The sequence below is a fragment of the Maylandia zebra genome, linkage group LG7, assembly GCF_041146795.1.
Source record: "Maylandia zebra isolate NMK-2024a linkage group LG7, Mzebra_GT3a, whole genome shotgun sequence".
Taxonomy (NCBI): domain Eukaryota; kingdom Metazoa; phylum Chordata; class Actinopteri; order Cichliformes; family Cichlidae; genus Maylandia; species Maylandia zebra.
The window spans coordinates 40816129-40843483 of NC_135173.1; the positions used below are offsets into that span (position 1 = coordinate 40816129).

The 27355-nt window shown below is 42.4% G+C and overlaps 3 protein-coding genes across 10 annotated transcripts in view; 2 read left to right on the forward strand and 1 right to left on the reverse strand.

The window, feature by feature from the left end:
• The window catches only part of palm2akap2 (PALM2 and AKAP2 fusion), a 99862-nt gene extending 93635 nt beyond the window's left edge, over positions 1–6227 (forward strand). For 6 of the 8 annotated variants that reach the window (XM_076886368.1, XM_014409420.4, XM_076886365.1 and 3 more), the window contains 3 exons: positions 685–863; positions 1660–1698; positions 3480–6227. In XM_076886368.1, the coding sequence (XP_076742483.1) occupies positions 685–863; positions 1660–1698; positions 3480–3608 (347 nt within the window). In that variant the 3' untranslated portion in view covers positions 3609–6227. The remainder of the gene's footprint in view (positions 1–684; positions 864–1659; positions 1699–3479) is intronic. The other 2 variants (XM_076886366.1, XM_076886367.1) reach the window with 2 other exon arrangements.
• A 2277-nt stretch (positions 6228–8504) lies between these two features.
• Positions 8505–26696, forward strand: slc46a2 (solute carrier family 46 member 2). The gene is made up of 7 exons (XM_014409151.4): positions 8505–9267; positions 10888–11058; positions 11642–11860; positions 12300–12471; positions 17764–17847; positions 24061–24217; positions 24299–26696. The coding sequence occupies exons 1-7, from the start codon at positions 8794–8796 to the stop codon at positions 24345–24347; spliced, it is 1326 nt and encodes a 441-aa protein (XP_014264637.3). The 5' UTR covers positions 8505–8793; the 3' UTR covers positions 24348–26696.
• The window catches only part of snx30 (sorting nexin family member 30), a 34352-nt gene continuing 19334 nt past the window's right edge, over positions 12338–27355 (reverse strand). Inside the window, exon 9 of the mRNA XM_076886371.1 lies at positions 12338–12463. Coding sequence (XP_076742486.1) covers positions 12428–12463 — 36 coding nt within the window. The 3' untranslated portion in view covers positions 12338–12427. The remainder of the gene's footprint in view (positions 12464–27355) is intronic.

The following is a 27355-nucleotide window of genomic DNA, read 5'->3' on the forward strand; positions in this document are numbered from 1 at the left end:
CTCAGTTGGAAAGCTAATGGGTAAATATTAGCATGTAAATTTGCTGTTTATGAATTCCTGTGACTAAAAGAAAGAGGTTTTTTTAGCTTCTTTTTTTAACAGAAGAGAGCCATGCAGCCAGCAGCACAAGGAAAAGTTCATGCTGTATTATTCTAGAGTGGTAAAGGAGGAAAAGCCCTATGTTAGAAATGGTCTAAAAGTAGCTCATGAGGTAGAAAAGGTCATCTACTAATTGGAAGTTGGTCAGATCCCCGACTGCTCCAGTCTGTGTGTCAAAGTATTCTTAGGCAAGATACTGAAGATTAAAATGCTCTTTAATGCGTCCATCCGAGTATCTATGTGTGTGAATGTTAGATAGAAAGCACTTAAGTATAGAAAAAGTGCTTGTGTGAATGGGTGTGAATGAGGCATGTTGTATAAAGCTAGATTTTGAGTGCTCAAGTAAAAAAGTGCTGTATAAGAATCAGTCAGTCCAACCACCCACAAAATGACTGCTTGCATGCTCTTTCCTCAGTCATAGCAGGCAGAGCACAGGTTTTCTGTGTCTTATGTATATCTAAGAACAATAGCTTTGGCTCCAAACGATGTAAATGTAACAATTTTTAAAAAGAAAAGAACTAAAAAAATGTTTAAATAACCCATAGTATGGATTTTTTTTATTTTTTTTATTTTTGGGGTTTGCAGGAAAGATTGAGAAAGTTCGACCTGCGCCACCTGTCTCCCCCTCGACCTCTGAAGGAGCCCTGTCTGATGCTGGCAGCGAGGACTCTGGAGGATCACGACCCAAAAACTTCATGCAGACTCTTATGGAAGACTACGAAACACACAAAGTGAAGAGGAGAGAGAAAATTGAGGACAACAGTGTAAGTATTTCAACCCAGGGAAAGATAAATGACTAGACACAGAATAAGAGAAAGAGACTGAGGTGCTTTTCACTGCAAAATCAAAAGCTTTCTGTTGCAGAAAACGCGTAATACAAAGCACCACAAACTAGTGTAGTAGTTGTGAGCATCAGTTATTATAAATCCCCTGATCTCTGTGAAAGTGCCAAGAGATGACCCAGTTTGTCACATAATACGTATTTGTTCAGCCGGGCTTTGGTTAAATCACCTCCCCTAAATGTCAACGCCCGTGACCTGGTATGAGCACATACTGTACATCACCAAAGGGTAATTCCCAGCCTGGAAGAGAAGAGAGTCAAACAGTCAGAGTGAAAGTAAGAGGGGCTTTCTGTCCTGACCCCATGTTTTTGTCTTTTTTTTAATGTTTTGTAATAAATGTAATTCGACACCAGAACGCTTATGTATTCAAAATGGGGTCTCACGAAAAGGTGAAAGGTTTGGCACGCAAACACAAAGAAATTGTTGGAAATGTTGCGTAATCAGAAATGACAGACAGAAGTTTCACTTTTCAGTTCATGAGCACCGCACGCTCAAATTCATATTCACACACAGCAGATCCACTGGGAGGGAACATTTCATTCCAGCTGCTGTAAGATCACATACTTCAAGTTACTTCACTGAATTTATTCCACACAAACATCTCTGCTGCGCAGTTGTTAGATGCTGATGTTGTTGCTAATTGTGCTTTTGTTTATCCATGATGGCATCACATGTGTTGACTTCGTGTACTGTTGCTTCTCTCCTGCTTCTTGATCAGTATGCCCGTTTGTTGCTGGCTAACGAGGTAACCACTGAGGTACCTGAGGAATCTCTTCCCTCCTGTAACTGCCTTTACTGACAGACCTGGGTCAGACCATACACATTAGATTCATATACAACAGAGTCCAAGCAGATGGCAAAAATCAGCTTTATGCAGTGCTGTGCAAAAGTTTCAGGTACTAAACGTGAACTAAGGATGGATTTAGATCCACTTCCATAAAGCTTTCTTCAGGGTACAATAAAAAGAAATCTGGTTAATATTTAGTGTGAGGACCCTTTCCCTTTACAGCATCATGGCCTCTCTGGATTCAAAATAAGCTATTTCTGAGTCAGTGTTGATACTAGGGTGAGCTTGAATAGTCAGTTTTGTTTAGGAAGAGTATTTGGACTAAGTGGCCCATGGGAGCCATACTAAGAGTTGGCTGGATTCTCTAAAGACTCAGGAAAAGTGCTTCAGTGCTTCCACCCCGTTAGCTGAGAATATACTGGATTATCCTCTATGAAAGAAAAGAAGTTACAGTTATGAATGTGGTTTCCTTTAATACCATAACCTGCTGTTATGTTTTGAACATCATCAAACTCCCAGCTGAGCAATAAACATGAAGCTCCTGTAATAAAAACCTTTTTATAAAAAAAGAGCTCTATTAAAATAATCAGAGTGAGTTTAAATTTGCATTACTTGTGTGTGTCTCATTGGATCGTTGGGATCATAATTTATTAATTGGACTTTGGGTCCCTCATTACATTCAGTTATTAATAATAAGAATCTAAATGTGTTTATTACCTAAAACCTTTGCACAGAAGTGTAGCATGTATCAGTATCACCTGAAGAAACTGCCTATTCACAGTGATTTTGACTTCCCGAGTCCAGTTACAGAGTCAGAATGAGAAGAGTTCCACTTCCACTTTGTTGTTTTCATCTTCTAATTGTCCTTCAGTCAGTCTTTTAGAAATGAAACCAGTGCTGAAAATGTAGATGGTAGATTGGAAACCATAGACAGGGCACTTTCTGAACAAAACCCACATGTGTTTTTATGTCTGCTCCCAGGTCTGGTTGTACTCTCATTTCCTTGTTCTGCTCTGTGGTGTTGGTGCTGCATGTGCTTGTCCGTGGATTTGGTGTGAACCTTTAATCCACACATTCCAATTTATGTACATGCTGTATAGAGTGTTGATTTAAAAAGTTTCTTTCAATATTTAAAACAGAAGGAGCCATTTTAATGGTGCCATATAGCTATATATGATAAATATGTTTGTAAATGATATTCAAAAGTGTGTAGTCGTTAAAAGATACGGTACTTGGGTGTGCTTCAATCTGACACTACGTAATTGGCCTAAGCTTTGAGAAGCTCATGTCCATACTTTTCTATCATCATGACTGCTGTCAGCCCTCTGCCACTACCCACAATCCACTTCACCTACACCCTGTCCTGATCTACCCTGGATTCCAGTTGACAAAGAAATCTTTTCCCCTTGTCCTTGTCTGTCTGCTTGAAGGTGATTGTGAGTATCAGCATGGGTGTGGGAGAGGAATAATGACTGGACACGTTTAATGTGGTGTTCAAGCATGAATTTTCCCTGAAATGGAGTAAAGTTACTTTTGTTGTTGCTGTCAAACACTGCAGGTGCTCTTTATTTTTGTCATTTAATTAAAGTGATTAGATGTGCGCGCCCTCAGTGTTTGACATACACTGCATGTCATGTTAAAGTCACTGTGGCGTGCGTGTTTTGGGGTTTTTGTTGTTGTTTTTTATGTTTGTAACAATTACATTGCTCCCGGTCGCACTTGCATCTGATTGGTTGCTTTGTAATCATCAGGTTCTGGAGGCCACTCGTGTGACCAGGAGGAAAAGCGACATGGCGCTGAAGTGGGAAGCCGGCATCTATGCCAATGAGGAAGGCAAGGAAGAAGAGGAAGAGGAGGAAGAAGAGGAGGAGGAGGAGTAAAAAACTCCCTTCAGAGACAACTAACAAGCCAATTGGAGAGAATGAAGGAAGAGAAAGACTGAAGGAAAAGTGAGAAAGCAGGAAGGAAAACTATTTATTTTATTAAGAGTATCTGAAGATCACATGACCCCAGCAGTGTGAACCAGTGGGGCTTTTTGGACCTGAAAACTGAAGGTATATTAGCATGTTAAGGGGCTGAGGATGTGGGAAATATGTGAAGGTGGTCAGCAATAAAAGAGACACTTCAAAGGTGTTTGATGGTGGTTTTAGAGCAACGTTTAGTGTTTTTAATAGCTGGTAGATGCTAAATGACTGAAATATTCTTAGGATTTTTCACCTTTATGCTATTATTCAAATAAGATCTAAAGCTTTTATTTTGACTGGTTGCCTGAGACTCTCTGATGGTGGTTTCATCTGCGCGTGCTATATAATAACCACAGTCATCTTCTGAAAGTGTGGAACGCTTTTAATCAAGAGGACGATATAAAAGATAGGCAGATGCAGCTATTCAAAAAAAGAAAGTTCTGAGAGGAAGTAGACAAGGAGAGGCCAGATCACCCTCTTAGTTTTTGTAATTTCAGAAATACTTTTACCTGGATTTACTACTGGAAAGCTGCTGTGTTTTCCAAGAACCGAACCGAAAGGTGCCCCAAAGCGTCACTTTCAGAGCCCATAATGGCACAGTGCAGATATGACACAAGTTTGACACGCTTGCCAGGAGCTTTTGCCTTCTTGTCAAGCATCTTTACTGAATTTTGAGCAGTCAGCATCCTTTTTGTGTTAAATGCTAGTCAAGAAATTAGCAAAACTAGCAAAACTAAACTTGCCTTAGACCGCCAGTGCTTGTCGGTGAACGGTATGTATTGTATCCTCTCCTATCCTGCATTACTACACTGTCGGTAGACCTTAGGGAAAATAAGCAACCACCTTAGATAGAAAGTTTGCCTGTAATCGCTTCTTTTCCAGTGCAAACAGAAAGGGGGGGGGGGGGGGCTACCTGCTGGTAGTGCTTACACCATTTGAGTGAATTTGTGTGTTAATTAAAGGGCTGGGTCAGGGGTTTTATATAAAAAAATCACTTATTTTACTTTTGTTGGCTACGTCGCTTTGTTGACCTGTGCTTTCTGATGATGTAAGCAGTTGTTTCATGTATTATACTGAGGTAGGACTGTGTATTTGACCTATGAACGTCTGTATCTACTTGCTAGCCGAGGATAAAGTTTGATGAAAAAAATAATCAAAAAAGGTTTTTATAAGAAGTCGTTATACCAAAACAGAATGTTATTTAGAGAAAACCCACCAGCCTGAGCTCTCCACGTCCTTTTTAAGGCGTACAAGTGTGCGAATGGATTCACACTCCTTTCCTAACCTGAAACAAGCACAGCTGAAAAAAAAGTGCAGTGGCAAAAAGAAGGCAATAAAGGTCTTTCGAGACGCTGAGCTGTGCTGTAAGTTGGGCTTGTAAGGGTTTTTTTGTTTTTTTACTAACTGTATTGTGACTGAATTTTGCAGAATGACATTGATTTTGTGTTTTGAAGTGTTGAAATCATACAAAGTGACGAGGAAAAACAGGATTCAGCTTCAAGAGTAAAACAGTAAATACACTTTAACACAACCACACTTCTCCCTGGAGTATAACAGACTGTCTTTAATTTAAAATGAAAAGTAGAAATGTGTCAAACTGGCTGTGGAAACGGTATTTCTGGACAACTTTTGATTGTATTCCTCTGTCGTAGCCTTTGAGATTTGTTTCTGCGTCCAGATGTGAGGAGAAACAACATCGTTTTTGTAAACCAAAAGTCACAGTTTTGACCTGTCCAAGTGCCCTTCAGCAAGGCAGCAACTTCTCTCTTTGCTTCCAAACACACTGAATGTACGCTGAGCTAAACCACAGATGTAATTGCTGGACATCTACTAACCTATCAAGTCAAGCCACCCTTTGCAACTTATTCCACTCGACTGTCTTGTGATATGCTTTGTCAAGAAAGCGTGGCACAAACGCCATAAACCAAAAGTGAAAATCAAGGACTCATTCCTCTGCGGTGTCCACTTCCACCAAACCCAGAACAAATAATATTAAAACCCACACATATGTTCCAGAGAATCATCCAAGTTCTCCTTTCAGGGTCTTCTGTGGTGCAGCAGAGGTGAAGTGTCTTTAACGCTGGTATGAGATTATTTTTGACTTAAAGGCTAAAAGACAACAGGACGGAAAAGGTTTTCATCCTTGTGGGAACCAATCAAAGTTCTCATTAGAGTCGCTTATGAAACGTACACACAGAGGAATTATTGAATGGTGTGATCTATTATTATTATTATAATTATTATTATTATGATTTTGATGTTTGAATTTATGGTGCAGAGATGATTTTATTTATCATTTTAAATGCTGGTAGCTTGTTTTCGGCCTACAGAGCTTCTCCAGTGTGGAACTCACTGTCTGTGTGTGTGATAAAGCAATCTTATTACTACAATATAAACACAGTATAACCCCTGTTCCTATGTTAACCACTTGTATGCTCATACTCTGCTTTGTTATTTTATAGCACATGTAAGGCTCACAGTTACACACCCACTATACATATTATGAATATTTTCTCATTAAAAACAAAACCTGTACATGTGGGTTTCCTGAGTGGTTCATTTGCATGTGTTTTCAGTGTTAATACTGGAAGCGGAGGTGGGGGGATCATTTCATTGTCCATATACATACACTAACCAAAGGGACACTTCATTCACACTTTGCTGTGACCCTATCCTCTGAATGTGGCAGCAGAGATTGAGTTTTTCTAATCTTCTATTGTCCAGGCGTTCTGACTGATGTCCCACCAGGATAAGGCCCAGAGGAATACCCAGGAAACGCCTCGGTGTCCCCTACTGAAGAGCTGGATGAGGCAGTTGGTTAGAGGGACATTTAGACTTCACGTTAGAGACTGCTGCACCCGTGATCTGGATAAGCAGTTGAAAATGGACGAATGGATGGATATTGTCCCGTTTTGGTGTACAATAGAATTTCAGTCTCCGTTTCCTGTTCTAAGCTGACAGGAGTGGCACCTGGTGTGATCTGCTCCTGTAGCCCATCTGCTTCTGTGGTTAACTGAATTACTGTTGCCATCCTATCAGCTCAAAGCATTCTGCGCATTCTCTGACATCAACAGGGCATTTTCATCCAGAGAACTGCCACTTACTGGATGTTTTCTCTCTTTTTGGATCCTTCTCTGTAAACAGACGAGCAGTTTGTGAAATATTAAGACCAGTCTATCTGACATCAACAACCATGCTGTGTTTAAAGTCACTTAGATCATATCTTCCTAACTGTGATGCACAGTTTGAATTTATGTCTTTTTGACTGTGTCTACCTGCCTAAAAACTTATGTCTCCATATGATTGAATGATGAAGGAGCAGTTGAACAGCTACCCACTGACTTGGCCAGGGAGTATACATAGAGTACACTTTACATTACAAACATTTTGAAGGAGGTATGTCTCATTATCGGACCAGAACTGAACAAGCAAACACTTCCTTGAGTTGTCAAAGGAGCTTGCAAAGAAAAGCGTCTGGACTTCTTTAAGTTGCTTGAAGACGTTTCACCTCTCATCCGAGAAGCTTCTTCAGTTCTAAGGTCAAATGGTGGAGAGTCCCAGATATAAACCTAGTGGGAGTATCCCCCCCCCCCAGAGGGACAAAAGGACCCCCTGATGATCCTCTAATCGCCTGAGAGCCACCTCCACAGGACAAGACTCAGCAGTCCATCTGCATCTTAAGGATAAAGGACACTCTTTCGAGGATGCCAATGTTCACATTTTGGACAGAGAGGACAGATGGTTTGAAAGAGGAGTGAAAGAAGCCATCTATGTCCACTGTGAGCGACCATCTTTGAACAGAGGCGGGGGTTTACGACACCAACTCTCTGCCATCTATAATCCAGTTTTGAGATCCCTTCCCAGACGCCTTAACGCCCACTCACATCCTGGGCCATCTGACCTCAGGAATTCGCATGATAAGGTGGGGCCAGGTTTCACAATGAACACACCCGAAACTCTGGCTGATTGGGACCCACGCCCAGTTTCACACCTTGGCTCAGGCGATTAGAGGATCATCAGGGGGTCCTTTTGTCCCTCTGTGGGGGGTCACTCCCACTAGGTTTATATCTGGGACTCTCCACCATTTGACCTTAGAACTGAAGAAGCTTCTCGGATGAGAGGTGAAACGTCTTCAAGCAACTTAAAGAAGTCCAGACGCTTTTCTTTGCAAGCTCCTTTGACTACGATGACCTGGATGACTGAGAACCTTCACAGACACTTCCTTGAGTTCTATTTGTGAGCTGTAAGCAGCAGCTTTTGAAAGTACCTTGTGGTTAGTGCATTGTTGAGCTTGTGGGAACCCATTGTGAATGTGCTTTTTTTCAGTTCAAATTATTTCTATCAACATACAACAGAGACCACTCTAGCAGAAGCCTATCCACAAAGACTGCAGTCACTGCTGTTTATTGGAAGGAAATTAAATGTTTCCTGTTTCAGGCTTCACCTGTTAGAGGATTACCTGCTTTCTGGTTTACCTTGAAATGAGCTGGCGGTAATGCCTGTATATGTGCTGTTGTATGCATGCGATATCTACTTCGCCTACAGTTCTTCATAGAAATTTACAGGAACTGCACATTTGATTTGGCTTTGCAATACCTGTGTAATTACATGGGTGGTGCGTGCTGGGTCTTTTATCAGCATTTTTCACATTTTAAAGTCACACACTGATAATTTATTTAAAAGTGTAAATGAAAATGAAAGTATACCAGCTGAGATGGATTAACTGCCTTCAATGGGCTCATATCTAATGCCATGTTTTGGACTGCAGCTCAGTTGTGTTTCAGTTTTATATCTCAAACCTAGATAAATGCAACGAGAGATGATTTGTGTGGAGATATAATAGGGAGCACAGAGAAATGGTAATGATGAAAATGTAAATAGTGGCCCAGAGCCTGATGAAAGAAGGTGGTTTCCTAAAATCTGACAGAGTGCACTGAAGCCAGCATATCAGCAGCAGGGGATGAGGAAGTGGGCGTGTTTCCTCGGTGAGGCTGCTTAGTTTGAAGCACACGCGCACACACCCTTCACTTACTACTGACGGAAGCAGTCCTAGAAGACGGTCATCTTTATTTTTTTTTACAAAGCTACAACAATCCAGATCATGGTGGTACCGAACTTGTGTCAAGCAGCCTTCGCGATGCTTCGGCAGATCGAGCCGATCATCGTGCTCGAGCAGCTGGGCAGCACTCTCTTTGATACCGCGCTGCAGATGGTGGTCTGGGACCGCTGTGCCAACGCTACCGACCCGGGCCACTCCAGTGAGGATGCCCAGCAGAAAGCCATGACCGACTTCTACATGATCAACAACCTCATTATCCAGCTGACTCCCATCTTTCCTGCGCTGTTCCTGGCAAGACTGAGCGACCGCGGCCGGAGGAAAGCCCCCATCGTGTCCCCCCTCACCGGCTACCTGTTGTCTAGGGTCATCCTGCTCCTGGTAGTCGTTCTAAAACTGCCGCTGCAGGTGATGTTCGCGGCGGGGACTGTCCTCGGGCTCTCCGGCGGGTTCACCGCATATTGGCCCGGTGTAATGACTCTAGCTTCACTCGGCTCCACGGCGGCCGACCGCTCCAAGGTGAGTTACAGGCGTGCTGCAGCTGCAAAGCCGTGGAAGGAGCGCCGAGAGGAGCCTCAAAATAACTTACTTTCAATCACAAAACTTTGTGTTTGACTGTAAAACTGATGATAATGTGCAAAAACTAAGAATTACAAGGATATAAACGAATAAGTTGGGCCATTAAAGAAGACCGTTTCTTTCTTTCTCTCTCTCTCTCTTTTTTTTTTTCCAGATTTTTCAGTCTTTCGCTATTATTGTTTTCAGGGATTTCCCTTATTTAAAAATGGCCTTTAGGTTTTATTGCTCATGTGAGCACAATTGGTCGATATACGAGTCTGCGTCACCTCTTTTAACTAAAATCTATGCAATACAGATGTTGTACCTAAAAGAAACACAATACAACTCAAATATATATTCAGTGAACTTTAAAAAAAAGTAAGCTTAAACTTTTAACATAAAGCCATAAACACTTTCCCCCTCTTAGTCTGAGAGTACTGTGCTTCAGGAAGCATGTTATATGCACACAGGCGGTCAAAAAGAAAATTACATTTAATTACCAAATCACTCAGGGGTTAGCCCCCTCTGCTGTGGAGCCAGCTCCCAGTCTGGATTCCCTCTCTACTTTTAAGATTAAACTTAAGACTTTCCTTTTTGATAAAGCATGATGATAGTTCTAGATCAAGTGACCCTGAATCCTTCCTTAGTTGTGCTGCAATAGGCCTAGAAAGCTGGGAGCTTCCCATGATGCACCGTTTCATCTTCACTCCCTGTGTTAATACACCAATCTGCATGTAGTCATTAGTTATTATTAAGTTATTATTACTACTCTTGCCCTCTTCCACAGTGTTTCTTTGTCCTGTTTCCCTCCCTTCACCCCCAAACCCGTTGTGACAGATGGCTTTTACTCCATGATTCAGCTGAATTGAACTGGAAAAAAAAACCCCAAACAAAAGCAAAACAGTTTCCTTTAACTGATTTATTAAAAGGAGCTTGCAGAGAAAAGCGTCTGGACTTCTTTAAGTTGCTTGAAGACGTTTCACCTCTCATCCGAGAAGCTTCTTCAGTTCTAAGGTCAAATGGTGGAGAGTCCCAGATATAAACCTAGTGGGAGTATCCCCCCACAGAGGGACAAAAGGACCCCCTGATGATCCTCTAATCGCCTGAGCCAAGGTGTGAAACTGGGCGTGGGTTCCAATCAGCCAGAGTTTCGGGTGTGTTCATTGTGAAACCTGGCCCCACCTTATCATGCGAATTCCTGAGGTCAGATGGCCCAGGATGTGAGTGGGCGTTAAGGCGTCTGGGAAGGGATCTCAAAACTGGATTATAGATGGCAGAGAGTTGGTGTCGTAAACCTCCGCCTCTGTTCAAAGATGGTCGCTCACAGTGGACATAGATGGCTTCTTTCACTCCTCTTTCAAACCATCTGTCCTCTCTGTCCAAAATGTGAACATTGGCATCCTCGAAAGAGTGTCCTTTATCCTTAAGATGCAGATGGACTGCTGAGTCTTGTCCTGTGGAGGTGGCTCTTCTGTGTTGTGCCATGCGCTTGTGAAGTGGCTGTTTGGTCTCTCCTGACTGAGAACCTTCACAGACTTAACTGATTTATATTAAAAGAAATAACCCTGTGCCCCCTTGCAGGTGTTGATGAGGGTGGAGTTCATGTATGGGTTAGCAGGCGTGGTGGGCAGCCTCGCTTCTGGCCATCTGTTCCACCTGTACAGCTCCAGTTTGGGACATGGGACCATCCTGCTTATCATCAGCACACTGCTGCATCTGCTCTGCCTCTTACACTCCATTTTCCTGCTGCAGGTCAGTGTGTGCACGTGAGAGGGTTCAGAGGGGGCGGGGGTCCAGTGTAGCCATGTGTTTTTTGTGTATTTCTAATTGTTTATTTTTATTTTTATTCTTGGAATCAAAAAATATACTGTGAATCAGCTTTGCATGATTCACAGTATATTTTATAATGGCCCTTCATCCACTTTGCTTCTAGCTCCTCCCCCCTTAAAGGTAAGTTTTTTCTGATTAGCTGCCCCTTCAAAACAAAAGGGCTCTGAACACCAGGTAGAGATAACCACATTCAGAGGATCTGATCCTACTGACATCATACAGAGCCAAAAGTAGAAAAAAAAAAACTTCTTTCTTTTTGGTGACCTCACCATGACCTAATGACCTAAAAGTACATCTATGACATAAAATAAAGAACAGCAAGCTAAATTGTCGATCATTAAACATGCTGCTGTAATAATAATGTGAATAATTACATTAATCTGTAATGTAATTAAATTATAACTAGAACCATCTTTATTCATGTTCTGCCTTCAGTTTTAGCCACACGTGCTCGCTCTACCACCTCGCCGAGCTCATATACCACGCATGTCCGTCTTTATTAAAGGTGAAAGGTGTAAGCGATGGAGAGCCGGAGGAGAACCGCCACCTACTGTTACGCGCCTCCACTAACTCTTCAGTTGTCGAGGCTCCTGTTGAGATAAACAGAGTGAATGTGGCTCTGTTGTTTGTGGCTGCCATCCTGTACGACTTTGCAGTGGGCGGAGCCATTGAAGTACTGGGCGCCTTTGTGCTGAGAGCACCACTCAGCTGGAACGCCACTCTAGTAAGTTTTTTTACCCCATTTTTGTGATTTGATGCAAAAAAGATGGGATAAAAGTAACACTGCTAGTTTTAACTCTATTTTAAGCAGACGGGACAATTCTAAATATTAGTGTCTAAGCTTAGCCATCGGTTGGTTGGTGATTGGTATGTTGTTAGCTAATGAGCACACCCTTGTTCATCCTCCTTTCTGACTGTATGACTGTAGTCTTCTGAACAGACTGAGGGAACTGAGGCGTGTTTTCCCACAAATGTCTATACAGCCAGGAGTGTTTCTGCAACCAGAGGAGTCGCCCCCTGATGGTCATTAAAAATAATGCAGATTTAAGGCACTTAAGCATTAATGCCATCTGTTCTAGTTGCATAGTCTGTTTATTATTGCCTCTCTATCGCTGAACATCCTCTCCCTTCTTTTTTTCTCATTTCTTTTCCTCTTTCTTCAGGTGGGGTACGGAAATGCAGCAGGCTGTGTGATCTTCCTCACCAGTTACATAGGTGTCATCGGGTTTCGACGCTGCTGCAGCGACACCTCGCTCATTCTGATCGGCATGGTGTCCTTCGCTGTCGGGATTTACTTCATGTCCTTTGTAACGACGACCCTCACTTTCTACCTCGGTAAGAACAAACATGTTACACAGATTTTATAGTAAATTTGTGGTGGATTAGCAGCTAATAGAGACACTTCATCCAGAAGATTTGAGGCGGGTTTAGAGCTCATGCCACACGCACAGGCCACATCCTTCATTTTCTCCTATGACCTTTAAACAGAGTAAATAGGCCCCCAGTTTAGCGCCCCTGGTTGATCAGGCTCAATGCATGCCTAACCTAGGACCCTTTGCTGTGTGTTTTCCCCCACTTTCCAGTATTCTTCTCAGTCATGTCAAATAAAGATGAAAAGCTGCCCTAAAATAATGTGTTTTTAAGTGAGAAAATAAAAAAAATTAGACACTGAAAGCAACAAAGGCCCAGTTGTGTGACTGCTCCTAACCTGTTCTTCATGTGACACTTGGTATTGTCTAAAAAACAGATCAGGTTTAGTTCCCAGAAGAGCTGCGTGTTCAGATTCCAATCGTTGCTTTTATTTTTACTTTGCCAAGTGGTTCGCACAGCAAACAGCAAATGGGAAAAAAATGTGTGTTTATGCTTTGATGGATTAGAAAGTTTGACTCAGCAAGCAAAATAAGTTTGTGTGCTAAAATTCAAGCTGTTTATTTGAGTTTACGTCAGACCTAAAACACCACCATGAATCATAAAAAAGTAGGAACCAAAATAAGGAACTAGGAGTGATTATAAGCCATAAACACTTTTTCCCCCTTAGTCTAAGAGTGCTGTGCTGCAGGAAGCATGTTATATGCACACAGGCAGTCAACAAGAACATTACATTTAATTACCAAATCAGCCAGGAGTTAGTTTCAACCAATTAAGTTTGATAAGGTTTATTTAACCCTTTCATGCATGAATTATGACCTCAATCAGGATTTTTTTCTTAAGTATTTTTATTCATCTTTAGGCATGAAAAAAAGATTTTTGAACTTCATTTTTTTAAACATGTACTTTGCAAAGAGTTTTTTACATCCACTTAGTCCACTTAGTCCACTGGCTGGCCAGTGGGTGGCAGGGTATGGAGTCACACATCAGTGTCCAATGTGGTGGTTTATGTGCAAATATGCTATCAACACTGACACAAATACAAGAAAACAGCCTTTGAATAGCTGTCCACTGTAGTGACCACTATAAGAGATCTGCATTCTTACTGAAGGCTAAGACATTCAATACTCAATATGTACACCCAGCAAACAGCTACTCAGCTGAAGCTCACGGATAAACATGTGGAAATGTAAAAAGGGACATTTCTCAGCAGTTGTGGTCTGGTCTATTTTCTGGTTATAAACAAATGAGATACTTTGTCTTAATTATTGTTTGGGCGGGATTGGCACCACTAGGATGTTTTTTATTTGCTATTTATCATACTTCACTTCTGAACTTGGACAAATATATATATATATATATATATATATATATATATATATATATATATATTTATATATTAGGGGTGCAACGATATTCGTATCGATATTGAACCGTTCGATACAGTGCTTTCGGTTCGGTACGCATATGTATCGAACAATACAACATTTGTAATTTATTTTATCAACTTTCCTTCTGACGATGCTGTCTGTGTTGAGCGCTCAGTGGATCTGCGTTCGACTACTCCGCCTAGGCTGCACTGTCGAGTGCAGATCCACTGAGTGCTCAACACAGACAGCTTAGTCAGAAGGAAGAGCGCAGGGCAAGCTAGCAAGACAGAAGTTAAGCTCTCCTTGCAAGATGGACCTCCCCCACCCTCATTCAGATCTGGCGTTTGGAATTATTTTGGTTTTCATGTGACGTATGACCCTGAAGGTAAGCGAGTCATGGACTAAAGTAAAACAGTATGTTGGATGTGCCGCGCAATGCTTAATTACATTGGTGTGAACTAGTGTGTTAGCGCAGTTAGCTCGTTAACGTGTTGGCCGTCTAGCCCCATGCACGGAGCGATCGGCGGTAGCTCGTTAACGGAGATTTGCCGTGTTGTGGCGTTAAGGTCATTTCAACGAGATTAACCTGAAAGCACTAGTGGGAACACAACGAATATGACTGCACATTTACGCCGACATCATCCTAGTGCAAAGACAAAAACAACAAGCATGCTACTAACTTTAGCCGAGTCATTTAGACAGCTGTTAGCACATGATTCTCCTTATGCTGCTGAGAATATAGCCCAGAAGAAGCGGATAGTATAGCTTTTATTTTGGAAAGAGACATTTCTCTGTAATAAACTCTCTTTTCCAAAGATGAGTGATTCCTCAATCAGATACAGGGCTCGCAAAATCGCTAGCCCGACGTCCTGGGGCTAGCGATTTTTTTCAGACGGGCTACCAAAATCTATCTCTTCCCTGCCCGTCGGGCTATTGTAGGAAGGAAAAATATATGTCAATGCTTTTGCATTCTTTCAGAAATGTAGCTGGGTAATTATGTCATTGGCATCGGTGAGCCACTGTCAATATGTGACATATTGAAATCGCGTTTGAATTTGCGCTTGTTTTTTTGCTTTCACTTTGCAATCGTGCGAACGGTGTATAGAGAGCGACAGCACTGATCTGTGAGTGATGATAATTTGTGCACCAATTCCTCTGACATCGTCTTATTAATCGTTAGCTTACTATGCAAACATGATAAGTGAAATCTCCCGCAGCTTAAACATGTGAGAGGTTGATCGCGCAGAGCATCGCTGAGCATTGTGTGAGTCCGTGTGTAAAAGCAGCAGGATATATATTTTAGTTCTGCTGAGCCAAATAAGACAGGTCGGGGTGAAGAAGTGACAGCCAAAGAAAAGCTTACCACAAAACGGAGAAGTTATAACAAATCAGACTATCAGGCAAAAAGAAAGTGCAGCTTTATGGTTTCATGGACAAAAGAATTTCTGTGGCTGCAATATGACGAGCTATATAACCAGGGCTGCACATAAGTGGTCCGCAGGTGCGCATTCACTGTCAAAATAAAAAACGCGCACAAGGGTTAGGGTTAAATTTAAAAACTGTACTTTTGAGTTAAAATATATATTTATAATTTTAATAAATGACAAATTAAAAAGGCATGAACATTTTTTTTGTATCGAAAAAATATCGAACCGTGACACCAAAGTATCGAACCGAACCGAACCGTGAATTTTGTGTATCGTTGCACCCCTAATATATATATATATATATATATATATATATATATATATATATATATATAAATAATCCGATCCATTAAATATCAAAAGAACACCTCACAAAACTTGCAACATGGCGTAACTCGGCCCATAACCTTAGCAGTCGGAGTAGTATGCATCACGTGATAGAGCGGCTGTGGCGTGGGAGACCTGTCTGCGGTCTGGTTCAGTATTTGGAGCCTCGCTACCAATCCGGCATTTCATCTCCGAGGAAGTTATCCCAGAGAGAAATGAAGCAAGTGTGTAAGTTCATCTCTGAATGTTTGTAAAGCATTCCAGCATTAAGCTTAACAAACGATATATGGAGCGACTGCCTCTTCTCTCCCTCCCTCTCCTGCTGCTACTTCAGTCGTGAAACTGATCAATGATCAGCTGATCAGCTTTTCTGTCGTGAGTTCGTCTCTCTTGTTTGTTTATTGCCCACTTCGCGCCAGAAAGAGGAAACCAGCGGCTGAACAACAGCAGCATGTTTAAGCTTGTTAAGCTGTTGTTAGAATTTATTTAATATTACTTTCTACACCAGGATCTTTTTCTATGTAGCTGATGCTGGTAACTGTGCAGGGGCGGATCTAGCAAAGTTTAGCCAGGGGGGCCGATAGGGCATTAACAGGGAAAAGGGGGCACAAAGACATACTTTTCTTTCTTATTCTCATTTAAAATGTCTAGCTTTTAATAAATAATTATTTGAATCTTACACTCAAAGTTTTAATCTGATGTAAAATGTATAGAAGTCCATTACTGTATATAGTAACTGTTAAGTCTAATATACCCTAGTAAGCTATACTACTTTTTCCGTTGGGAAGGTACCATCTGTGCAGTCTGCAATTCTGTTGAAGAAAGATGTTGAATCTATTTAATTACTCTTGAAAAATAATTGATTTCTGTGCATTTTTTCAAACTGCATCAAATTAAAGTTAATTATGTCGATTAAGCATCATAAGGTGGGGGGTGGTTCCCTATTTTTTTTTTTTTTTTTTTGCTGGGAGTTGGAACCCTATTAGTTAGGTTGCTTAATATTTCTGCTAAGTACTCTTTAAAATACCAGAATAGGGAGGATGGAGCAGGTTTAAGTTTATTAGATTGATCAGTATTGCTGAACTATGAAATATTTTGGGTGCAGTGTATTTTTTGCATACAGGTATAACAGAATAGCTTTAGTGTTTTCTTTTTTTTAAACTTGAGTTTGAACTTATACAAAATGCAGCAAGATATTAAAAAAACAGTTTTATTTCTTAAAACACACTATATCGGATTCATATCGGTATTGGCCGATATCCAAATTTATGATATCGGTATTGGACATAAAAAAGTGGTATCGTGCCATCTCTCATATATATATATATATACTATATATATATACTAACTATATATATAGTTAGTGGTGGTCCCCGTGGTAATCAGAGCACTAGGTGCGGTGACTCCCAAGCTAGGCGAGTGGCTCCAGCAGATCCCAGGAACAACATCGGAGATCTCTGTCCTGAAGAGCGCAGTCCTGGGAACAGCTAAGATACTGCGCAGGACCCTCAAGCTCCCAGGCCTCTGGTAGAGGACCCGAGCTTGAAGGATAAACCGCCCGCAGGGGCGTGCTGGGTGTTAGTTTTTATATGTGTGTGTGTGTGTGTGTGTGTGTGTGTGTACAAAGACTAAAAATAGACTAAAAATCCTTAGTCTCAGTATTTCTTAGTCAGGTAAAAACCTGTACTACAAACTCCCTGATGAGGCATTGATGGACATGGTCATTGAAACTTGGGATGTTTACGAAACAGGGAGTTGACCGCTTTGTGTTTTTATTCTGATACATGTGCTGATTTTTCTAAATCTTACCTCCGACATATGCTTTGTATGTTCATATCTCAATAACTATATCTCAGTGACCAGACCACCAGCTGGCAGTTATTCAGCAGGGAGATATTTGGTGGGTCAATGCTACCTGTGAAGGCCTGACCTGTTTCCCTCAAAGGATTTAGCCTCTGAATTGGGACATTGTTTTAAAGCAAGCACTGCCGGATTAAAAATTATACTTGTTTAAACACCAGGTGCGACCATTCTTACCCAGAATGGGCAGCAGTAGCTGCATAGCTGTGGTCGGGTTTGGCGGATTTGAAGAATTCATTATGGAACAAAATGTTAATCATGAACTTTTTCTGCAGCTCGTGCACTCACCCTGTTTGCTCTCATCCCGATGACCACAATCAGATCTCTGCTCTCACAGCAGGTCCCAGCTTCTTCATGTGGTGAGTACGCAGGAAAGATTTTTGAGCACTTAACACACACTTTGTATTTCATCTTAAAAAAGTGAGAATATTGGAGGCTGTCATTTGAGCACGTGAATGAATGTATAATATTGGTGCCTGAACACAATGGATGAAAACCCAGTCTGGTCATTCATAATAAACTCGACACATATTTACTGACTGCAGCATAAAAATCAACGATGGCTTCAGAGTTCGAGGAGCAGAGCGGGTTGAGAGTAGGCTGGAGTGATCTGTGGTTGCATTAAAGCAACGACAACATGACTTTTCCTGCGAGTTGTGTTTGCTGTCTGAAGAAAGACTCACCAGTCCTGTTTATTTTTAATGCTCGTGAGAAAATACTGTGTCAGCAAAGCATTGTCGTTATAGGCTGCTGTGCCACCAGTTTCATGACTCTTAAACAGGTTTGTCAACTCTGACGCATTAAAGTTCATGTCACATGGATTACACTGCCCCATGAAAGAGCGAGGCCCAAACAACTTACTAATTAATGAAAAGACCATGTATGATTTAAGCTTGTTTAGTATTAGCTGTCACATTTTTACACTTTTCAGCATAAGCAAGAAGATTTTATAAGCCAGACGTTAGCAGGAGCTGTTTCTTGTTCCAGCTGTTTGGTTTTTTTTACTGCTTTATAGGATTCATTTTTTTTTTTTTTTTTTTTAAATGACATCAGAAACAGCAGTATGCGACATTACGTGATGGCAGAGCTTCAGTTCATCCTTTGTCATTTTTTTTTTTTTTTTTTTTTTTTTTTTTTAATAAATAGGACAGGGGGAATGAATGAGAGAGAGAGGGGGAGAGAAAGAAAGAAAACCAAAGGGGAGAAGAGACGGTGAGAAGGGGGGGGGAAGAGAGACAAAAAAAAAAAAAAAAAAAAAAAAAAAACTCCTGGGTCACCTGTATGGAGAAAAAAAACAAACAAACAAACAAACAAACAAAAACAAACAGAGGAGACAGCAAACAACAAAGAGCAACATAATAATAGAGAAAACAAAGCACCATACCATCACAATAAACTAGCTAGTCATAGATATCAGTATTTACTAAGTAATAAACGATATTGTGCAGCACGCAAGATAGACAGCGCACAGTGTGCTTTGAGGCAGCAGCCAAGAAAGCTTTAGTCCGCGTCTGTGAATACCCATGTGTGCATACCTGTGTGGATCAGCATGCTTGCATTCCAAAGGTTTCTCCATGTAATGATCTGCTAGGGAGTGTGGGGGGGCCACAGCCCCGTCCTCCAGGGTGTGAAGCGGGTATGGAGGAGATCAAAACTCCAGACATCCAGAGGCCCCCAGAACACAAGAGACCAAGGAAGACCAACAGAGGGGCAGCCGCGCCACTGTCCCAGTAAGAGCTGAGGAGAGTCCCAGATGAGGGCTCGCCCAGCAGCCGCGGAGCAGAAGTCAGGGGGAGTTGCAGTGACGCGCCCGTGAGCTCCGCCGGCCCCCAGCTGCGCCTGAGTGACCGAGCCCTAGGCCGAGAGGCCGGGGGCACCCCACCTCCAAAGGGGCCCGAGCGAGCCCCAGGCCCCGACAAGCGGCCGCCAAGGAGTGAGCCGGTGTGTACCCGGACGCCCACCCCCAGACACAAAGAACCACCAACGCACCGACACCTGAGGGAGTCCGCCACCGGCAGGGGAAGTGGTGGTGGGTGGAGATAGGCCTCCAAACCTTGGAGGGCCTGAGATGTCCCCAGAGAGGTGGCGTCTGATACCCAACCTGACATATAGACACAGACATACAGGCACACACAGACACAAACATCCATTCCCACCCTCATGCTCTCATATGCACTCACTCCACACTCAACCAACGTGGAGACAGACATAAAGAGACGCTGTACACACAATCACACTCCCCAAGCGTACTCTACAAACCGGGTCTAGGTACCCTTGCCCCTGGAGGGGGGAATTGCACCCAGACCCAGGTGGTGTTACCCTTTTCCCTGCGGTGGGGAGAGGCAGACCACCCCGACTCCGCAGCAGCAGGGAGGCCCCACACCCCAGACCGCAGTCGGACGGCCAACTCCTCCTACTAGCCCTCCCGCTCCAGCAGGCCGCAGAGAATGGGGGTGGGAGAAGACTCCAAACCTCCCTCCACCCGCTCATTGTAGTGTTGATGCATATGTGTTCTAAGGTGCAATTAAAACCCAGGAGGGCATGGAGCTACCTGCCAAGGAGCAGCAGGTAAGCGCATAGTCCCTCCTGCTAACCCTCAATGACTAAGTGTATTTAAAATTGAGAGGTGGGCAACGACGTCAGGGGTGAGGTATACACCCTGATGGTGATTTGGACTCCGTGATTGTGCCCACCCCCAAGATCCTATATGTATGTGTAATGAGAGTGTGAATAATGTGAATGTCTAAGTTGTGGGATAAAATTGAGGCAGAGGCAGCCAGAAGGGGACAGGGGGGGGGGTAGCCTCCTCTGCACCCTGGTGACATACCCCCACTCCAAGGCCCTGCATGTGTGGGTGGTTGTGGAGGAGCGGGAAGAGGGAGGCAGCTGGAGATGGGGAGGGAAGGAAGGGAGGGGCAGGTAACCCCTCCCTGGGGCCAGCTCCCCCGCTGACCCCAGTAGGCACTCCCACCCTCCGCGACCCGCCAGGGAAGGGGGGCCCAGGCCCATCAGACCGGGGCCCAGTGCAGTAGCGCCCTCCGGCTCCACAGAGCCCTGGACAGTCCACCCAACCCCACCACAGAGAAAACTGCACCCACCCCACCAACCACACATCTTCCAGACTACATAAGACGGTAAACGCCCAGGCTGAGATCTTCCTCCACCTCTCCTGTATCTCCCCCTCCTGCAGAGAGTTCCTGAGAGAAGAAAGCTCCTGCAAGATGTGACCATCCCCCCCACCAGTTGAAGAGCCCCCCAGGCGGCTCGATGCACTGGCGGCACCCTGCTCCAGGGCCGGGCCCCCATGCACCCACCCGCCCACAACCCCGGCAACACACCAACCAGGACCCGAGCCCCCGAGGCCCGGCCCGGGCCCCAGCCCAGAGACGGAGCGCCCCCAGAACCTCACGCCCATCCCGGACCCACCCAGGGGCAGCCAGGTTGCCAGGTCAGTAACCCGCGTCCGTCAGCACAGACCCTCCCCTAGCCCCGCTGCACGCAGCCGCGAGGAAACAGTCACCTGAGAGCCAACAGAGCCCTCAACCGGACGTGACCGCTACCCCGGGTTGAGCCCCCCAAGGAAGATGCCTCCGGGGAACCCCCCGACGCCCTAAGCCTGTCCCTACCCCCTCACCAATCACAACAGTGAAGGCGGGACCAAACTATGACCCCCCACCCCCACTAGGTGATGGAGCTGATAAAAGGGGCCCAGAGCAATTGATCTGATGTGGTGGCAGAGGCTGTGTCAAGACTAATGTAATCTAATAGATAATTTCTATATTGGTTAGAATTAAGATTATTTTTATTTTTCCAGTTCATGAGGACTGTTTTCTTGGCTATGCATAGGGCAGTGAAGATCATATGGGCTATATTCTTTTCTGAAGTGACATTATCTAAGCTGCCCAACAAACACACTAAGGGGGAGGTTGGAATGTTACATTTCAGACATTTTGATAAGTCTTCACATATCTCGCGCCAAAACTTTTGCACTGGTGGACAGAACCAAAGAGCGTGGATGTAATTGTCTGGTGTATTGCCTTGACAGTGTGAGCAGTTGTTGGAAGATGTAAAGCCCATCTTGAACATCCGATGACCTGTAAAGTGCACTCTATGAAGTATTTTGTATTGTATTAATTGCAGACTGGGATTTTTAATTAATTTAAAAGTTTTTAAGCAAATCTGAGACCAGAAGTTTTGGTCTAGGTTGACTGATAAATCTGCTTCCCACTTTGCAGTAGGAAGGGATATTGATTCATCTAATTTAGAAAGTGTTCTGTATATTTTAGATAATAATTTGGGGGATTTAAGAGTAAGGAAATGTGCCGCACTTAGTGGTGTTTGTAATTCAACTTGACTGAGGTTAAATTTCTTTTTTACTATGGATTTAATTTGTTGATATTCTAAAAACCTTGTCTTGTTGATCCCATATTGTTCAACTAGTCTGTCAAATGGAATAAATTCTGTTCCCTCTAATATATGTTCTAAGTATTTAATTCCTTTACAACTCCATTCTGGGAAATTAATCATATTATTGTTTTGTAATATGTCAGGGTTATTCCAGATAGGTGTACGTTTGCATGGGATTAATGAAGACTCCGTTATTTTTAGAAACTCCCACCATGCTGTTAGAGAAAAGCTGATGTTGATACTTTTAAAGCATTCATGTCTTTTGATGTTTGAGCTGATAAATGGTAGGTCTGAAATCTCTAGATCCTTGCATAGTGCCTGTTCAACATCTAGCCAGGGCTCAACTAAGAAGGTATGTTTTAACCATTCTGAGATGAACTGAAGCCTGTTGGCTAAGAAGTATTGGTGAAAATTAGGCAGATCTAATCCTCCTCTATCCTTGGTTCTTTGTAGCGTTTTTAAGCTAATACGCGGGGGTTTATCTTTCCAAAGGAATTTGGAAATATATGAATCCAGAGATCTGAACCAATCTTGTGATGGTTTGTTAGGGATCATCAAAAATAAGTAATTTATTTTTGGCAAGATCATCATTTTTATAGTGGCGACCCTTCCCATGAGTGATATGGGTAAAGATTTCCATCTAGTCAGATCACCTTCTACTTTCTTTAGAAGTGGGATGTGGTTTAGTTTAGTTAAGTCTGAAAGCTTAGGAGAGATATTAATACCTAAATATTTAATATTTCCGGATTGCAGTGGGGCAGAGGAAGAATTATGGAAGGAGCAGTTAATGGGGAGAACTGTAGATTTTGGCCAGTTAATTGAATGAAAAGACCATGTATGATTTAAGCTTGTTTAGTATTAGCTGTCACATTTTTACACTTTTCAGCATAAGCAAGAAGATTTTATAAGCCAGACGTTAGCCGGAGCTGTTTCTTGTTCCAGCTGTTTGGTTTTTTTTACTGCTTTATAGGATTCAGATGTGCACGCAGGTGGCACAACGCTGAGGACTTCATTTATTATTCAGTCATTATGTAATCGCAGAATTTCCCGTATAGCTGTCAGACACTGTTTCTTTTCTTTCTTTTTTAAAATTTAGCACATAGTCACATGATCCTCCACAAGGAAGCACTTGGTGAGAGTGGTAAGGAAGAACTGCCTTTTAACAGGAAGAGACTCGGGGAGGGGCAGCCATCTGCCATGACCGGTTGAGGGATGGGAGCATTATTCCTCAATTAGTGGAGAATAGAAGGATTGTTTTGTGAAGCCTCGCAGCAGTCTGAGCTTATAGCAGCATCACTAAAGCGGATCCAGCTCTAACTATAAGCTTTTTCAAAACATAAACAAAAGAAGGTTTAAAGCCTAATTTTAAAACTATACTCCCCTGAAGCCAAACTGGGAGCTGTTTCCACAGGAGAGGGGCCTGATAGCTGAGGGCTCTGCCTCCCATTTTACTTTTAGTAAATCTTGGAACCACAAGTGCAGCTTGATTGCGAAGTGCTCTCCTTCAATAGTATTATACTGTGAGGTTTTATTATATTTTTTAAACATCTTAATAAAGGAAGACCTCAGGTGAAAGGGCCCGATTGTTGGAATGCCACTAGAAACGATTCATTGACTCTGTTTTACTCCCTGATGAAGACCCGTGTGCCGAAAGCAGTTGGAGTTTTTAGGTTAAACATAATCTTCCCTGTAAAACTGAAGACATTTTAATTTTATTTTGAAATGTGGTTGCCTTGGAGTCTTGTGATATTTAAGCCTTAATAAAGCTGCCACCATTTTAAGTCTTGTGTTTCAGTGTGCGTGCACTGAGTTTGAGGGAGTTTTGGATGCATGTGAGAGGATCTGTGCATAAGCAAGTCCTCCATGTGATCCCTTTAAGGCTGCTTCACGATAAACAATGACCTGCATATTATAAGAGCCTGCTCTGCAACTAGCCAGAGAAGGCTTCCTCCCTCTCTGTCACACATGAACACACAGTTTCCAGGTGATTACAGGATCAGATCAATTTACTGCCAGGGCTTTTTCTCCCGTCATCTGCTTGAAACGTCAGAAATGCAAACACACACACACACACACACACACACACACCAGCAATATCTTGTATAGATTAAACAAACAGCAAGCTCTTCTCTCTTCATTCCCTTTGTCTTCCATCCCCTTCTCAGGCATGACCCTCACCTTCCTGCAACTCGCTCTGAAGTTTGCCAGCCTGGCGTACATTCCCGCTTTCACCAAGATCTATCAGGGAACCCTGGACTGGTTCCCAGGCTTTGTGTTCACACTAGCCAGTATTTTCACAGTACTGGGAATGACACCCATCAGGTATGTGTGCCCATCACTTCAGACTAACGTGCCCGCCTTTCAGAGTCTCATTGTCTCATCTCCTCTGTCTACTCCCTCCAGTATCATCGGCTGCAGATCACCTCAGAGGTGGCAGTATGAGAAGATTTAGAGCGGCCGAACCAGTAACATCATCACCAGCAGCAGCAGCAGCGAGTGAGCATTGGTGCAAGGCAGAAGGGAACTGAGACTTGAAACTACTTCCTGTGGTGTTCCTCAGTTATAAAAGAGGGCAAACAGTATTTTTACATTTACATCTCAAATAGAAAACTGCCTCACAAAGACAGAAGCTGCCACGGTGATTTCCACATAGTTTAGGATTTGTCACGGACTGCGTTGGCTGCTTCTGTCAGCAAACTGTTACTCACACGCAGTTTTCAGCCATGGGTCATGTTTTAAACAACTTCGTTAGGAGTTTTGTATCCTGGAGTCCTCTCAGGCTGTTACAGGAACAGAAAGTTTGACACAAGTTGATCTCTGTTATGAATTCACCTGTTTTTACTTAACTGCCTACTGTTTTTGTAGATTCGTAAACTAGAAGCTAGAAGTGGAAGTGTGGTTATAAAATCAGGGTTTTTTTTTTGGCTGTTACTGTTTCCATATTTAAAGACTTTTCAGTTGTTACTGTACTTGCACAGTAATGTGCACAAACTTAATGAGAGTGCTGCTCTGATGCCAGCTTAGCTGCAGTTTGGGTTTAGGTCAAAGCTACATGAAGTGAATCCAGTTTGAGTCACAGACGGTGTAAACGGTGGACATGGCCACTGTGATGTCTCAAGGTGAAGCCTCGAGGCTCGAGAAACCGCACAGTCATTGGCTAACAGCTTCTGACTGAGTCTAATAAAGAGGATCATTTATGAAATCTGAAACTAGCGACATTTTCTTACATCATCTGTACAAGCCCTAACCCTGCAATGCCATCTATATTTTTTCTCAGACATGAGTTTAATGGCCAGCCCCCTGCTGGCCACGAAACGACAATACAGATTTCATCAGACGCAGAAGGCACGCCCATCTTTTTGTACTGTTTACATCTGTGTCCTGTTCACATCACCTTAACTCTTCTAGAGGCCACTGTTTCTGAGGTGTGACTTAAACCTGCTGCAAGCCTACGCTGCGTTTTACGGAAGCTCGTCTCTGTCAAAAACAGTTTCTGGCATCCACAAATGGAAAATTAGAGTTACTATCTCCAAAATTTTGGTCTACAAAATAAAAAATACAGTTATTACGTCAAAATTTTGAGATAACGAAACATCGAATGAGCTCTGCCAATCAGGGTTTTTTTTTTCAGTGGCGGAAACGAGCTTTCAGCCTCAATACCAAACATACCAAACTTTTTCTCTCTCTCTTTTTTTTTTAAACAGTGTTGTATTAAGCTCCCTGATATAATAGCTAAGCATTACATCAGTGGCAACGGACTAATTGCATGCACTGCTTTTTAAATCAGCAGGGCTTGCATAGACGCCACTACAGATTGGGCAACAAGCCCAAAAAAGTTGAAAGAAAAACATACTCCATAAGTCTGATGCGCACTGTTGCACATTATAAGACTGAAACACGACGTTCAATCTGTAAACCATAGCAAAACATTGCCCAGTTTTCTTTAGATTGAACCAATTTTTGCTGCTCAGAGGATATTATTGATTTTTTAAATATCAAATATTTTACCACCTGTCTGCGCCCAGTGGCAAACCAATTATTAACAAAACAGTCACCTCTTAATTTCTTTGCTGCCAGAAACACAAAGAAATAAGTTTCACAGGAAGCTAATGCTGCGTATTTGACAGATTAATCCTACTGACGCAGTTCGTAAGGAAACAAAAGGAAAAATGTGTTGTGCCTGAAACATTCAGCGCAACGTTAGCAAACGATCACAAGTGCGTGGACAAGTGTTCTGTGGATGGGAAAAAACTGCTGGATTCTCCCCCGCTCATGACTCCGTGTATCATCACCATCGGTCAGCTGCTCACAACACATATTTTAGGAAAAGCTTTAGGTTTGGTGTCATTTGACGTTCTCGCACACCGACTACTGGCAGTCTAAGGGATCTTTTTTGACATAACTTTTTGTTTGCTTTTATATATTTTTATTATCCTTACATATTGACCCACTAATTCATTTGATTGTGCTTTATGTTCATCTGTCTAAGTCTGAAGGTACTGGTACAGTTCTGTGTATGAATTTATGTAGAAATTTAAAGCCATATTTTAGTTATTAGTAGACATGTTTGTATAGCTGAAGTAGTGCTTATAGTACTGATTGAAGGAAACCAAATGAAGGTTTTTTTGTAATAGTTATTTTGCATTTGCACATTATTGCACTTTTATTTGTTGACGGTGCATAAAAGGGGGCTTCTGCTGTAGTTTAAATGAAATTATTAAACATAAAGAGCAACTTATGTTGGTGTTCGAGCTGCAATGACACTAAAAATCTTTTTGTTAAATAAACATTATTAAGGCTTGTTGTGATGTTTTTAAATTGTCTGTATGAAAGAATATTTAAATATTCAATCCTTTCTAAACCTCTTCATCCAGAGCATAACTGCAGTATATTTAGTTTTTTGATGACTATATACATATATATACATACATACATACATACATACATACATACATACATACATACATACATACATACATACTAGGGGTGCAACGATACACAAAATTCACGGTTCGGTTCGGTTCGATACTTTGGTGTCACGGTTCGATATTTTTTCGATACAAAATAAAATGTTCATGCCTTTTTAATTTGTCATTTATTAAAATTATAAATATATATTTTAACACAAAAGTACAGTTTTTAAATTTAACCCTAACCCTTGTGCGTGTTTTTTATTTTGACAGCGAATGCGCACCTGCGGACCACTTATGTGCAGCCCTGGTTATTTAGCTCGTCATATTGCAGCCACAGAAATTCTTTTCTCCATGAAACCATAAAGCTGCACTTTCTTTTTGCCTTATAGTCTGATTTGTCATAACTTCTCCGTTTTGTGGTAAGCTTTTCTTTGGCTGTCACTTCTTCACCCTGACCTGTCTTATTTGGCTCAGCAGAACTAAAATATATATCTGTCTGTGAAGGTTCTCAGTCATCCAGGTCATCGTAGTCAAATATAAATCCTGC